The sequence below is a fragment of the Oryza sativa genome, chromosome 5, assembly GCF_034140825.1.
Source record: "Oryza sativa Japonica Group chromosome 5, ASM3414082v1".
Lineage (NCBI taxonomy): Eukaryota > Viridiplantae > Streptophyta > Magnoliopsida > Poales > Poaceae > Oryza > Oryza sativa.
This window is the reverse complement of record NC_089039.1, coordinates 6,055,847-6,067,521: the sequence shown is the minus strand read 5'-3', so window position 1 is coordinate 6,067,521 and position 11,675 is coordinate 6,055,847. Positions and strand designations below refer to the sequence as shown.

Here is an 11,675-nt window from a genome sequence, read left to right as displayed (position 1 = left end):
AACATAGATTGCAAAACAATTGCATATGAATGATTAAGCACTCGAATTTGGGGTTTCACAAACCGATCTAGCGGCGAAACTGTTCTTGACAGATTAATCTAAGCAAAACTCCACTCCAAACAATGACGGTTACTGAATAAATATTATTAGGGACGTCCTAGGGTTGTCCTAGGGCGCACACCCCTATGGGCTAAGCCCACGACACAATTACAAGGCCCAAAACTCAAATCAGATTCAGACTGGATGAGGTACATGACTTATTTTGCAGATTCCCAACAGCTCGGTAGGAATTTTGACGTGGGACCAAAACCATATGAAAGTGGACTCCATAAGCTTTCCAACAAGTACTCATGGGCCACGATCGAAATTCCTTCTAGATGAGCGGCTAGGTCCGTTTGAAGTTGATGCTGTCAGGAGGCCCGAATCCTAATCCAAAACGTATAGAACTTTATCTCTTGTCTTCTATGAACCAAAAGTAACATGGTGAGGTAGAAGTAGACTTGGAGAAGGTCTTGGTTTGGTCTCTAATCAATTTCTTTAATCATCCATGTATTCCTTACGCACGGTCTCTTTTCTTTCGCCCAAGCAAGTACCTCTGTAAACGAAAACATACAAAACTCATTTGTGTAGCAACGTTTGTTCAAATATATAACAAGTAAAACTAATATAGAATATATACACCTTTGGTTGATTAATACATAAGGTAGTCATGGTTATATCTGAGCTAGTTGTGTCCTTATTAGTGGCGGCGGTGGACAGAGCAGTCCAGCGGAGCCGAGCGGGCGACGGCGAGCGAAACCGGCAGGCGGGTGGAGGAGACCAGCGGAGCCGAGTGGGTGGCGGCGAGCGAAACCAGTAGGCGGGTGGAGCAGACCAGCGGAGCCGAGCGGGTGGAGAGCTGGCGGCGGCGGGGTGAGTAGGCCGGTGGAGCCGAGCGAGCGGAGCTGTGGCGCGCAAAGCCGGGCTTCCCGCCAACGGGCTGGCGAGCTCAAGCTCGTGGCAGGCACGAAGTGGAGGATTAGGGGGTGCTGCCCGTGCTCGTTGCCGTTGCCGTCCTCCTCACCATGCTCCAATGGCCGTGAATAGAGATGCACAGAGGGAGGATGGCGCTCAATATTCAATGACAAGTAATTTCTCAGTTCATCCTTCATTGAATTACCCAGTTCCTCTATCTCAACGTCAGATATACTGTCCTCCATTTCAGTCATTTTTTAATTCTCCTTAAAACATTTACATTAGCCACACGCAAAGATTAAACAGCAACTGTTATGACAAGGTGGTTATTATGGTCATATGGTTTATTTGGTTGGTTCAGAATGGCAAGATTTCCAATGGGATTGATGAGCCATTCTTTCAAGCATGGAAATATCTTTTCAAGGAATTTTCCATGATTATCCGTAGAGTGCAAGCAGAGTAATTTCTGATTATTGAGAACCACTCCCTCCGTTACAGGTTATAATACGTTTTTACTTTGATCGAAATCAAACCGATTAAAGTTTGACCAAATTTATAGAAAAAAGTAGTAACATTTTCAACCCAATAAAAATTTATTATAAAATATATTCAATTATTAATTTGATGAAACTAATTTAATATTATAAATATTACTATATATATTTGTCTATGGACCTAGTCAACCTTAAAATAGTTTGACTTTGACCAAAGTCAAAGACGTCTTATAATCTAAAACAGAGGGAGTAGCTAACTAGCTTGCCGTGATTTTATTTTTTAATAGCCTTGCATATTATAATTTCTTAAATATATTAATACACTAGGAGTCGCTCTTCGGAAAAATCATTTGAAGTATTTAGATTGAATACATCAAAATCGTAAGTGTAGATTTATCTAAAAAAAATCATAGTATTATAGTTCTGTAGGGTACTAAAAATAAATTTGCAATATAAATTAGCGGTCACAATATTATATTCCGAGGACCATGCTCATGTTGTAATCCACATATACTTGTGACCGGATGGGTATTTCCAATGAGCTAAAGGGCATAACCTCCCACTTTTTGGAATTAGTTGTGAACTAACCCCCACCATCTTCAACCTCGGCATGCAATGACATTCAAATCTATCTCCAGCATAGGCATGTCCTGTTGTGGCGACCTTTTTAGCTCACCTTTGGTGCGTCCTTGATTCGAACGACACCTCCCACCTAGGAGGAGAGAGTCACTTTCACGTGTTATGATGGAAAGATTTCCTTTCATGTTATTCAGCAACTTCACCATGCTGCAGCATTATCTGATCGTCCAACTAATCGCGATTAATCGTCCTGATCAATTACTGTGATGCACAAAGGAAAGTTTATGCAGTTTGCAGTTCAGTACACAAGTACTCTGTTGTAATTGTAAATCTCCCTCATTACTGTACTTGGTATATAACATTCGAAAGATTTTGGGATGATAAATTTGCAGAAGAAGGCAAGTGTGGGGGTAATGGGAGCAGAGTGAAGGAGAGGTTAAGCCAAAATTCTGGTGAAGTTCTGATTGAACAGAAACCAGTAAATTTTCCCATAAATCACACAATCACGTATGTTTGCAATCGTCAACAATGGCATGCATCCCCGGATGACAGAGCATTAACGAATTAATTTCCTGATATCTAGGCGTTCCAAAAGCGCTGGAACAAAGGAAGAAGGCGCCCTTGTATTCGTTGTAAAAATAGCAGATTAATCAGACCTGACGACGCATCCAAAAAAAAAAAAACTCGCTAATACCTAGCGAGGATCACGGGAAAACAATCTAAAACACCAATCACTTTCTTCAAGGCGCACTGCGACAGAATGCCGTACCTCGGAGAAGCGGAGGAGATCCGTCGCCGGCGGCCGCAGCAGCAGCAGGAGACGCCGTTGCGGTGGAGGCGGACGGCAACGTCCGACGATGTGGGGGAAATGGGGATGGCGAGAGACACTGGGAATTGGGGATGGCGAGCGGCGGATGGAACAAGTTCACCTGCGGTCCCTCAATTTGTTGCTGAGTTCGAAATTCGTCCCTGAGCGCAGAACAAGGTACAACTCATCGCCCAACTTACGAAACCGTGCAAATAAGGTCCCTAGGCAGTATTTGTGTCCGGTTTTGGTTGTCGTGGTGCATACGTGGCTCCTTTGACTAGTTCCTCATCCCACGTGGCATTGACGTGGCGCTTACGTGGCAATTCGACGCTGGAAAAATAAATAAAACAGTGGGACCCACATGTCAGCTACACAGGAAATAAAAAATGGTGGGGCCATGTGGCCCACATGTCATCCTCGCTCCTTCCTCTTCTCTATATCCCCTCTCTCCTCTCTCTCTTCTTCCTCATCCTCCCTAGTCCCTCCTTCTTTCTTCCAGCAGCACGCCGCCGCTGGGAACCCACCTCCGCCGCAAGCGCGTCCCGAGCATGCTCCTCCTCGAGCTCCGCGAGGCATGTGGCTCAGGATGGTGTGGCCAGCGCCGGCGGAACAAATGAGTCATCAGGGACCTCTTCCTTGCCTCCGCGAACCCCTCGCCTCGCGACGCTGCCGCTGCCGCCGCCGCGGCATCGTCATCCTTGTCCTCCGCCTCGTCGCTACGGGGGAGGATGAGGAGAAGGGTGGGGGTGGTGTGCGCGGCGGTGTCGTCGGGGCAGGAGGGAAGTGGCGGGGGTGCAGCCGTTGGTGGAGGCGTTGCCGCCGGTGGCGAGAGCGGCGGGGTATGTGGTCGGGCTGCGCAGGGGGGGACGCGGACCACGACGGTGCTCGGGGCGGTCAACGTCGCCGAAGCAGCTTCGGCGAACTCCGCCGTGCCCGGGGTCGCCGCGGCAGGGCTGCACAACTACGTCGCCGGCTGCCGGGAGAGGAGAAGGCGGAGGCGAAGAGCAGCGGCGCGACGGGGTGTGGCCAGCGGACGACGAGGAGAGGGATCCCTTCCTCCTCCTTCGTGTCCCGCGACTGCGAGCTCGCCGTCGCACGTCGCCAACTCGTGCAAATCGATGCAGCGGCGCAGCAGGAGTCAGCGGCGGCGGGGCCGAGGTCGTGCAGCTCCGACCGCCGCTCCCTCCTCTCCCGTCTCCCGTTTGCCACCGCACAAAGCTCCTTCTGCCATCGGCCACCACGCGCCGCTCCTCAACCGCCACCACGCGCCGCTCCTCAACCGCCTCCACGCGCCGATGGCTGTCGCCCCCCGTGCTTCTCCCCGCCTTCTCCCTCTCCGCGTGCGCTCGCCGGGCTCCCCGCTCTATTGCTGCCGTGTCGTGCTCTTCTTCCCGCCGTCCAGCGGCCACCGCCCTTCTCCCTCTCGGCGCGCCTGAAGAGAGGAGAGGAAAGAAGAGAGGGCAGATCGGGAGAGGAGGAAGAAGAGGAGGGGTTAGAATGACATGTGGGCCCCACCATTTTTATTTGTGTGTGAAACTGACATGTGGGTCCCATAGGATTTATTATTTTTCCGGATCCAATTGCCACGTAAACGCCACGTTAATGCCACGTCAAATGAAGACCGAGTCAAATTTGCCACGTATGCACCACGTCAGCCAAAACCGCCGTCTAAATCACTGAGGGATCTCATCTGTAGTGGTTTTGATAATTGAGGCACCCGTTGTATCTGGTTTCGTGGTTGAATGACGAAAATCGGATTCGTTGACAAGTTAAGGGACCTCAGATGAACTTATTCCGCGGCGGATCAAGCGATGTGAACATGGGCTCACTGGGCCAATGGACACGGCCCACTAACTCAGCCCAAGTGCCAAGTCCGCCGGGATCTTCATCCGAATCTCCACCGGCCCAGTTAGCTTTCGGCCCAAAACAGATTTCAAAATAAACAGGCCACTTCAATTCTTTTGTTACTACACGGCATAAGCACATGTACACATACTACTACACATGCAACACTATGCTTACACTTCGGCAAATACGACATCTAACACATGCTTAAAGAAACGAAAACCATCAACATATTTCTGATCTCACTAAAATCTTATTGGAAGGCTACTTGCGTGTTCGTAATATTTATGGGCACTTCATATCCATAATAATCCCATCAATTATATATGGGAAGTTTTCTTTAGGTATTTTTAATATTGGAAAAAGTACGGATTACCCCCCTGAACTATCATGGTTGGCTGAATTACCCCCTGAACCCGAAAACCAGACATAGCGTACCCTAAACTTTTAATACCAGACGAATTACCCCCCTCAATACTATTTTGAGCGGTTTTGACTTGAGCTTGTACACGTGGCGCCAACGTGGCAATCTAGTCAGAAAAAGACTCCTCGGGGCCACATTTCATCTCTCTTCCTTCCCGGTCTCCCTCTCCTCGGTCGCGCTCTCTCTCTCTCTCTCTCCCGTGCACACGGCTGCGGACGGGCGGTGGGCGGCGGCGCGCGCGGACGTGCCGTGGGCAGTGGCGCGGGGGGACGGGTGAGGCGATGGGCGCTCGCCGCCGGCAGCCTGCCATCCGGTTTCTTGTGGTGATGAGCTCAGGTAGCTGCAGAGAAATGAGAGGAGCTTGTTGGCCAAATGACCATCGCCGGCATAGGAACAGCAGCAGCAACAGGCCTTCGACTTCCCTGGCTACAGCACGAGCAGCAGCAACATCACTTGGCGCAGCAGAGCCGCCTCGACAAGCTGAGGCCTGAGGGTGCAGCAGGGCTTCGACCCGCCGGCCGGGTGAGAGGGGAGGCCATGGCTTGCTCCGCATCGACGGCGATGAGCACGCCCAGCCTGCCGCCATGTACGACCACGCAGAGGCGACGGCCGGGCATGGATCGTGCGCGTTCCCGGAGATGTTAAACTTCCCATCGCAGCGTCCAACGGGGCCCTCCGCCACCGAGCTGCTCGCCAGCCAGATGAACGCCAACTACCGGTTCGGGTTCCGGCAGGCGGCGGGAGGGGTCGCCGGATTGGCTGGCGGCGAAGGCGCCAGTCGGCTATCCACAAAGCATCGGACGGGCGGCGTTGAGGTGGTGGCCGCGCGGTTCCAGGTCAAGCGGCGCTGGAGTCGGCGCGCGAGGGCCGGTGACGGGCGGCGCCGAGGTGGCAGCCGCGCGGTCCCTGGTCGAGTGGCGCGGGGGTCGGCGCGCGAGGGCTGGCGACGGGCGGCGCCGAGGTGGCGGCCACGTGGTCCCTGGTCGAGCGTGAGAGTGGATATGGCTCAACGCGATAATCATGTTGATACACGAAGAGTATTACATATAGGCGCCAACCTTCCATAGAACACTCGACCGATTTATGGAAGCATGATCGGGAGGTTTTAGGAAAGAGGGCTAATTAGAGATACATGCCATATACAGTCTAACACCCCCCCGCAGTCGCAACGGCGCTAGCAGACGTTGAGACTGGAGCGAAACTCGGTGAAGACCGGTGTAGGAAGCCCCTTGGTGAAGATGTCGGCGTACTGCGATGTTGTGGGAACATGAAGAACACGGACGGCGCCGACCGCGACACGTTCCCGAACGAAGTGAAGGTCGATCTCAACATGCTTGGTACGCTGATGCTGCACCGGGTTGGAGGAGAGGTAGACGGCACTGACATTGTCGCAGTAGACCAGTGTAGCCCGCGACGGCGGAGAATGTAGCTCCTGGAGTAGCTGGCGCAGCCATGTGACCTCGGCGACCGCATTGGCAACGGCGCGGTACTCGGCCTCTGCACTGGAGCGGGAGACCGTGTGCTGGCGCTTGGAGGACCATGACACCAAGTTGTCTCCAAGGAAGACGGCGTAGCCAGATGTGGAGCGACGAGTGTCAGGGCAGCCGGCCCAGTCGGCGTCGGAGTAGACGGCGAGGTCGCAGGCGGAGGACCGCTGAATGTGGAGTCCTAGGTCCACAGAGCCACGGATGTAGTGGAGGATCCGCTTGAGGGCTGCCAGGTGAGGCTCGCGAGGGTCATGCATGTGAAGGCAGACTTGCTGTACAGCGTAGGAGATGTCGGGCCGGGTGAAGGTGAGGTACTGTAGCGCACCGGCGAGGCTCCTGAAGTCTGTGGGATCCGCTACAGGAGGGCCGTCGGAGGAGGAAAGCTTGGCAGTGGTGTCGACAGGAGTGTTACAGGGCTTGCAATCTGCCATGCCTGCACGCTCGAGGATGTCAATGCAGTACTGCCGCTGGCTGAGCACGAGGCCAGCTGAATTCCTGGTGACGCTGACGCCGAGGAAGTGGTGGAGGGCGCCGAGGTCCTTCATGGAAAACTCGCCCTGAAGGGCGGAGATGGTCCAATGAAGGAGCGTGCGTGAGGAAGCCGTCAGCACGATGTCGTCGACGTAGAGCAGAAGGTAGACGGTGTCGTTCCCTCGGTGAAGGATGAACAAGGACGTGTCGGACTTGGCCTCAACAAACCCGATGGACTGTAGAAAGGTGGTGAAGCGGCTGTACCATGCGCGCGGGGCCTGCTTGAGGCCGTAGAGGGACTTGTTGAGGCAGCACACCATGTCGGGCTTGGCGGAGTCGACGAAGCCGGGCGGCTGGGTGCAGTAGACAGTCTCCTGAAGCGTGCCGTGGAGGAAGGCGTTCTTGACGTCGAGTTGGTGCACCGGCCAGTCGCGAGAAACGGCGAGGCTGAGGACAGTGCGGACAGTGGCCGGCTTGACGACCGGGCTGAAAGTCTCATCGAAGTCGACGCCGGGGCGTTGGGTGAAGCCGCGAAGAACCCAACGAGCCTTGTACCGGTCGAGGGAGCCGTCAGCATGAAACTTGTGCTTGAAGATCCACTTGCCGGTGACGACGTTCACGCCGGCAGGACGCGGAACAAGATCCCAGGTGCGGTTGGCGAGGAGAGCATTGTACTCTTCTTCCATGGCGGCGCGCCAGAGCGGATCGGCAAGGGCCGCCCGGTATGTCTTGGGCACCAGAGACAGCGGGGCGGCATGAAGATTAAGCCGATGAACAGGCTTGTGGTGACCGGACTTGGCGCGGGTTGTCATGACGTGGTCGTTGACAACCGGTGAGATTTCCAGGCCGGACAGTGGAGTTGGTGCGCCGGTAGCACGAACTGATCGAAGGCGGCGCGGGACATGTGGAGCTGGCGGGAGATGCGGGCCGTCCAGTCGAGGAAGGCCGGGAGGAGTGGGCGGCCGAGCCACGGTCTCCCAGGTCGAAGAGGCCGGGCAGGTGGAGGCTGATGGAGCCGGCCCAGCTGAAGGCGGTCCAGGTGAAGTCGACGCCGGCCCAATCAGTGCAGGGGTGGGGGAAGGCGGCCCGAGCCGGCTGTCTGGGGAGGACGGCCCACCAGGTGTTGAGACCGGCCTGGTGGGAGAACAGGGTGGCGGCCGCTCAAGCCCATGCACCATGGGCGAGCTGGCCGTCTGTGTTGTCGGCGCCACAGCTGGTCGACGAGTCGCTCCAATTGGTGCCTGTGCTGGAGCAGTGAAATCCTCCAAAAAATCGAGATCAGTAGCATTGGAGACACCATTAGTGAGCTCAGTAAATGGAAACGAGTGCTCATCAAACACAACATGCCGTGAAATAATAACCCTGTTGGACAGGGGATCAAAACACCGATATCCTTTATGGTAGAGGGGGTAGCCTAGGAAAACGCACATGGTGGAACGGGGGGCAAGCTTGTGCGGTGTGGTGGCGGAGAGGTTTGGATAACACTTGCAACCGAAGACACGAAGGTGCGAATATGAGGGATGGGTACCATATAGGGCAAAGTGAGGGGTGTGGCGATCGAGTGTTTTGGTGGGGTGTCGGTTGATGAGGTGTGTGGCGGTGTGAAGCGCTTCAACCCAGAAGGATCCGGGGAGCTTGGCCTGAAACAGCATGGAGCGAACAATGTTATTGAGGGAACGAAGGATGCGTTCGGCTTTACCATTCTGAGGCGAGGTGTGGGGGCAAGACATCCGAAGGTGAACACCATTGGTGAGAAAGAAGGTGCGAGCGGCGGAGTTGTCAAACTCACGGCCGTTGTCGCACTGAATGCTGCGGATGTTAGTGGCAAACTGAGTCTTAACATAAGCAAAAAAGTGGGACAAGGTGGTGAAAGTGTCGGATTTAAAACGTAAAGGGAAAGTCCACACATAATGTGAGCAATCGTCAAGAATGACAAGATAGTATTTAAACCCGGAAGCACTAACGACAGGAGATGTCCATAAATCACAATGGAATAACTCAAAGTTTGTCGATGCCCGAGAAGTAGAACTAGCAAAGGGAAGGCGAACATGGCGGCCAAGCTGGCAAGCGTGACACACTCCGGTGAGGTCGCCGCGTGTCATAGGGACGACGGCAGCGAGGCGGTTGAGGGCGTCGTGACCAAGGTGGCCGAGACGACGATGCCAGAGAAGGTCGGTGCTAGAGTTGGCGAGGAGGGCGGTGGCTGCTGGTGGAGGAGGCAGTGCATGGTGTAGGGAGTAGAGAGGACCGGAGCTATTGAACCTGGCGATCACGGTCCTGGTGCGAAGATCCTTCACAGAGAAGCCAAAGGGGTCAAACTCGACAGAACACCAATTATCAATAACAAATCGGCGAACGGAGATAAGATTTTTAATAATAGCGGGGGAACAAAGAATGTCACGAAGTGTAAAGGAACAGTTAGGGTGACAAATTTTAGAGTGCCCAATGGAAGTAACAGGAATAGTAGAGCCATTACCAACGACAATATGAGAAGGGGAGTTGGGATTGGGTGGGTGTGAAAGGGAGAGGATACCGGTGTCGGAGGTCATGTGTGCAGTGGCACCAGTGTCCATATACCAGTCATTTGTGGCGGGTTGGTGTAGCGTCGTGGTGTTGAAGGAGCCGGCAAGGGACGCTTGGTCCCACTGCGAAGGAGCACCACCAAACCAGCCCAAAGGTTGTTGAAGAGCCACTGAAGTGGGTGGCTGTGATGGGCCGAACTGGCCCACGCCACCGAGCTGGGCCTGCTGCCCCAGGCCAGCTGCTGTCTGGTAGGGGACGGGCGCCGGGTAGACTTGGCCAGGCAGCGGGCCGCCGCTCGGCCCAGCCAAAGCAGCACCAGCAAAGGGGGAGGGTGCCGGCCTTGGGCCAAGCACACCACGACCCAACGGGCCCGGCCACATGTGGATGGTGCCGGCCCATGGATTTTGTGGGGAAGGCCACTGGGAGCCAGCCCTCCACTGGGCACCTTGCGCCTGTGCTGGAACGGTGCTGCCGCCTCCTTGGTTGCTGTTACCGCCGCCACCACCACCGCCACCGCCGCCGCCGTTGCCGCCGCGGCGACGCCGGTTGCTGTTGCCCTTGCCGCCACCGCCTTGGTTGCCGGCACCATAGCCGGTGCCGTGCGCTGGATTGGCGCCCTTGCCGCCGTTGGTCGTGCTGCCCGTGGCGAGGAAGACGGCGGAAGAAGCAGACGCGGCGTGGTTCGGCTTGGAGAGTTCTTCCAGGCGAAGCAAGGAGCGAAGCTCGGCGAAGGTCGGGAATGGCCGCTGCATGGGAACTAGAGACCGGAGGTTATTGAACTTCTCGGACAAACCATTCAAAGTGTTGAGGACGAGGGTGCGGTCGCGGACGGGCTCGCCGACGTCGCCGAGGCTGTCAGCGAAGGTCTTCATCTTGCGGCAGTACTCGTCGACGGAGAGGTCGCCTTGTTGGAACGTGTGGAATTCCGTCGTGAGGTTGAGGGCACGTTGCTCGCTGTTGCCAAGGAATTGATACTCGAGGCCGCGCCAAACGAGACGAGCTGTAGTGTCAGTCGCAAGGACGTCTTGGAGAAGGTCGAAGGAGATGGTGCCGAAGAGCCAAGCGAGGACGACACAATCCATTTGCACCCAATCGGCGCGGTCGAAGTGGTACGCGTCGGAGAGGACGTGATCCGTGAGGGCGTACTTGCCGAGTGCCACGAGGAAGAGGCCACGCCATCGTGTGTAGTTGGTGGCAGCGACGTCGAGAGTCACGGGAACGAGTGCCTTGATGTTGAGGACGCTGACGGCTTGAGCGTGGAGTGCTGCCAAGGCGGCGTCGTCGAGAGGAGTGGCGGGTGGGCGCGAGAAGTCGGGGACGGTCGGCTCCGGCGTGTGGACGCCATGCGCGAGGCGCGCAGAGGCGAAGAGGGCGGCGAGGTCAGCCGGCATGGTGCCGGGAAGAGGCGCCGTGGTCGCAGGCGCCACGCCGTGGGTGGCGGCCACGGAGGTCGCGGCGATGCCTGCGCCGGCGGGGGCGCCAGTAGTCGCGGGAGCGCCGGTCGTCGCGGGAGTGCCGGACAGGAGGGTGCTCAGCACGGGGGAGAGGGCGTTGCGAGCGGCGTCGGACGCCCGGGTGGCAGCAGAGTCGACGACGGTGTTCGCCGTCGTGGGGTCGATCTCCATGCCAGGCAGCACCTGGAACGCGGCGCGGACAGCCTTCGCGACGGCATCGGCCGCTGTGTCCAGGGCGGCAGAGGTGGGGGAGGGAGGGGTGGAGGAGGCGGACGACATGAGGCTGGCCGGAGAAGAGGATGTGGTGGCCGGTGAGGTCGTCGGCGATGGGTTAGGGAGCGGAAGCTTGTGATCGGCTGTCTGATACCATGAGAGTGGATATGGCTCAACGCGATAATCATGTTGATACACGAAGAGTATTACATATAGGCGCCAACCTTCCATAGAACACTCGACCGATTTATGGAAGCATGATCAGGAGGTTTTAGGAAAGAGGGCTAATTAGAGATACATGCCATATACAGTCTAACAGAGCGGCGCGGGGGTCGGCGCGCGAGGGCTGGCGACGGGCGGCGTCGAGGTGGCGGCCGCGCGGGAGCAGGTCGAGTGGCGCTTGCGGTCGGCGCGCGAGGGCCG

At 56.0% G+C, this 11,675-nt stretch overlaps 1 protein-coding gene and 1 long non-coding RNA gene across 2 annotated transcripts; both read right to left on the bottom strand.

The window, feature by feature from the left end:
- Positions 1 to 1,794: 1,794 nt before the first annotated feature.
- Positions 1,795 to 2,943, bottom strand: LOC136356494 (uncharacterized). Its single transcript, XR_010741356.1, has 2 exons — positions 2,797 to 2,943; positions 1,795 to 2,160 (listed from the first exon to the last, which is right to left on the bottom strand). It is a non-coding gene; the product is annotated as an uncharacterized lncRNA (long non-coding RNA).
- A 6,225-nt stretch (positions 2,944 to 9,168) lies between these two features.
- Positions 9,169 to 11,308, bottom strand: LOC136356478 (uncharacterized). Its single transcript, XM_066310394.1, has 2 exons — positions 9,596 to 11,308; positions 9,169 to 9,353 (listed from the first exon to the last, which is right to left on the bottom strand). The coding sequence occupies exons 1-2, from the start codon at positions 11,208 to 11,210 to the stop codon at positions 9,316 to 9,318; spliced, it is 1,653 nt and encodes a 550-aa protein (XP_066166491.1). The 5' UTR covers positions 11,211 to 11,308; the 3' UTR covers positions 9,169 to 9,315.
- Positions 11,309 to 11,675: the final 367 nt, after the last annotated feature.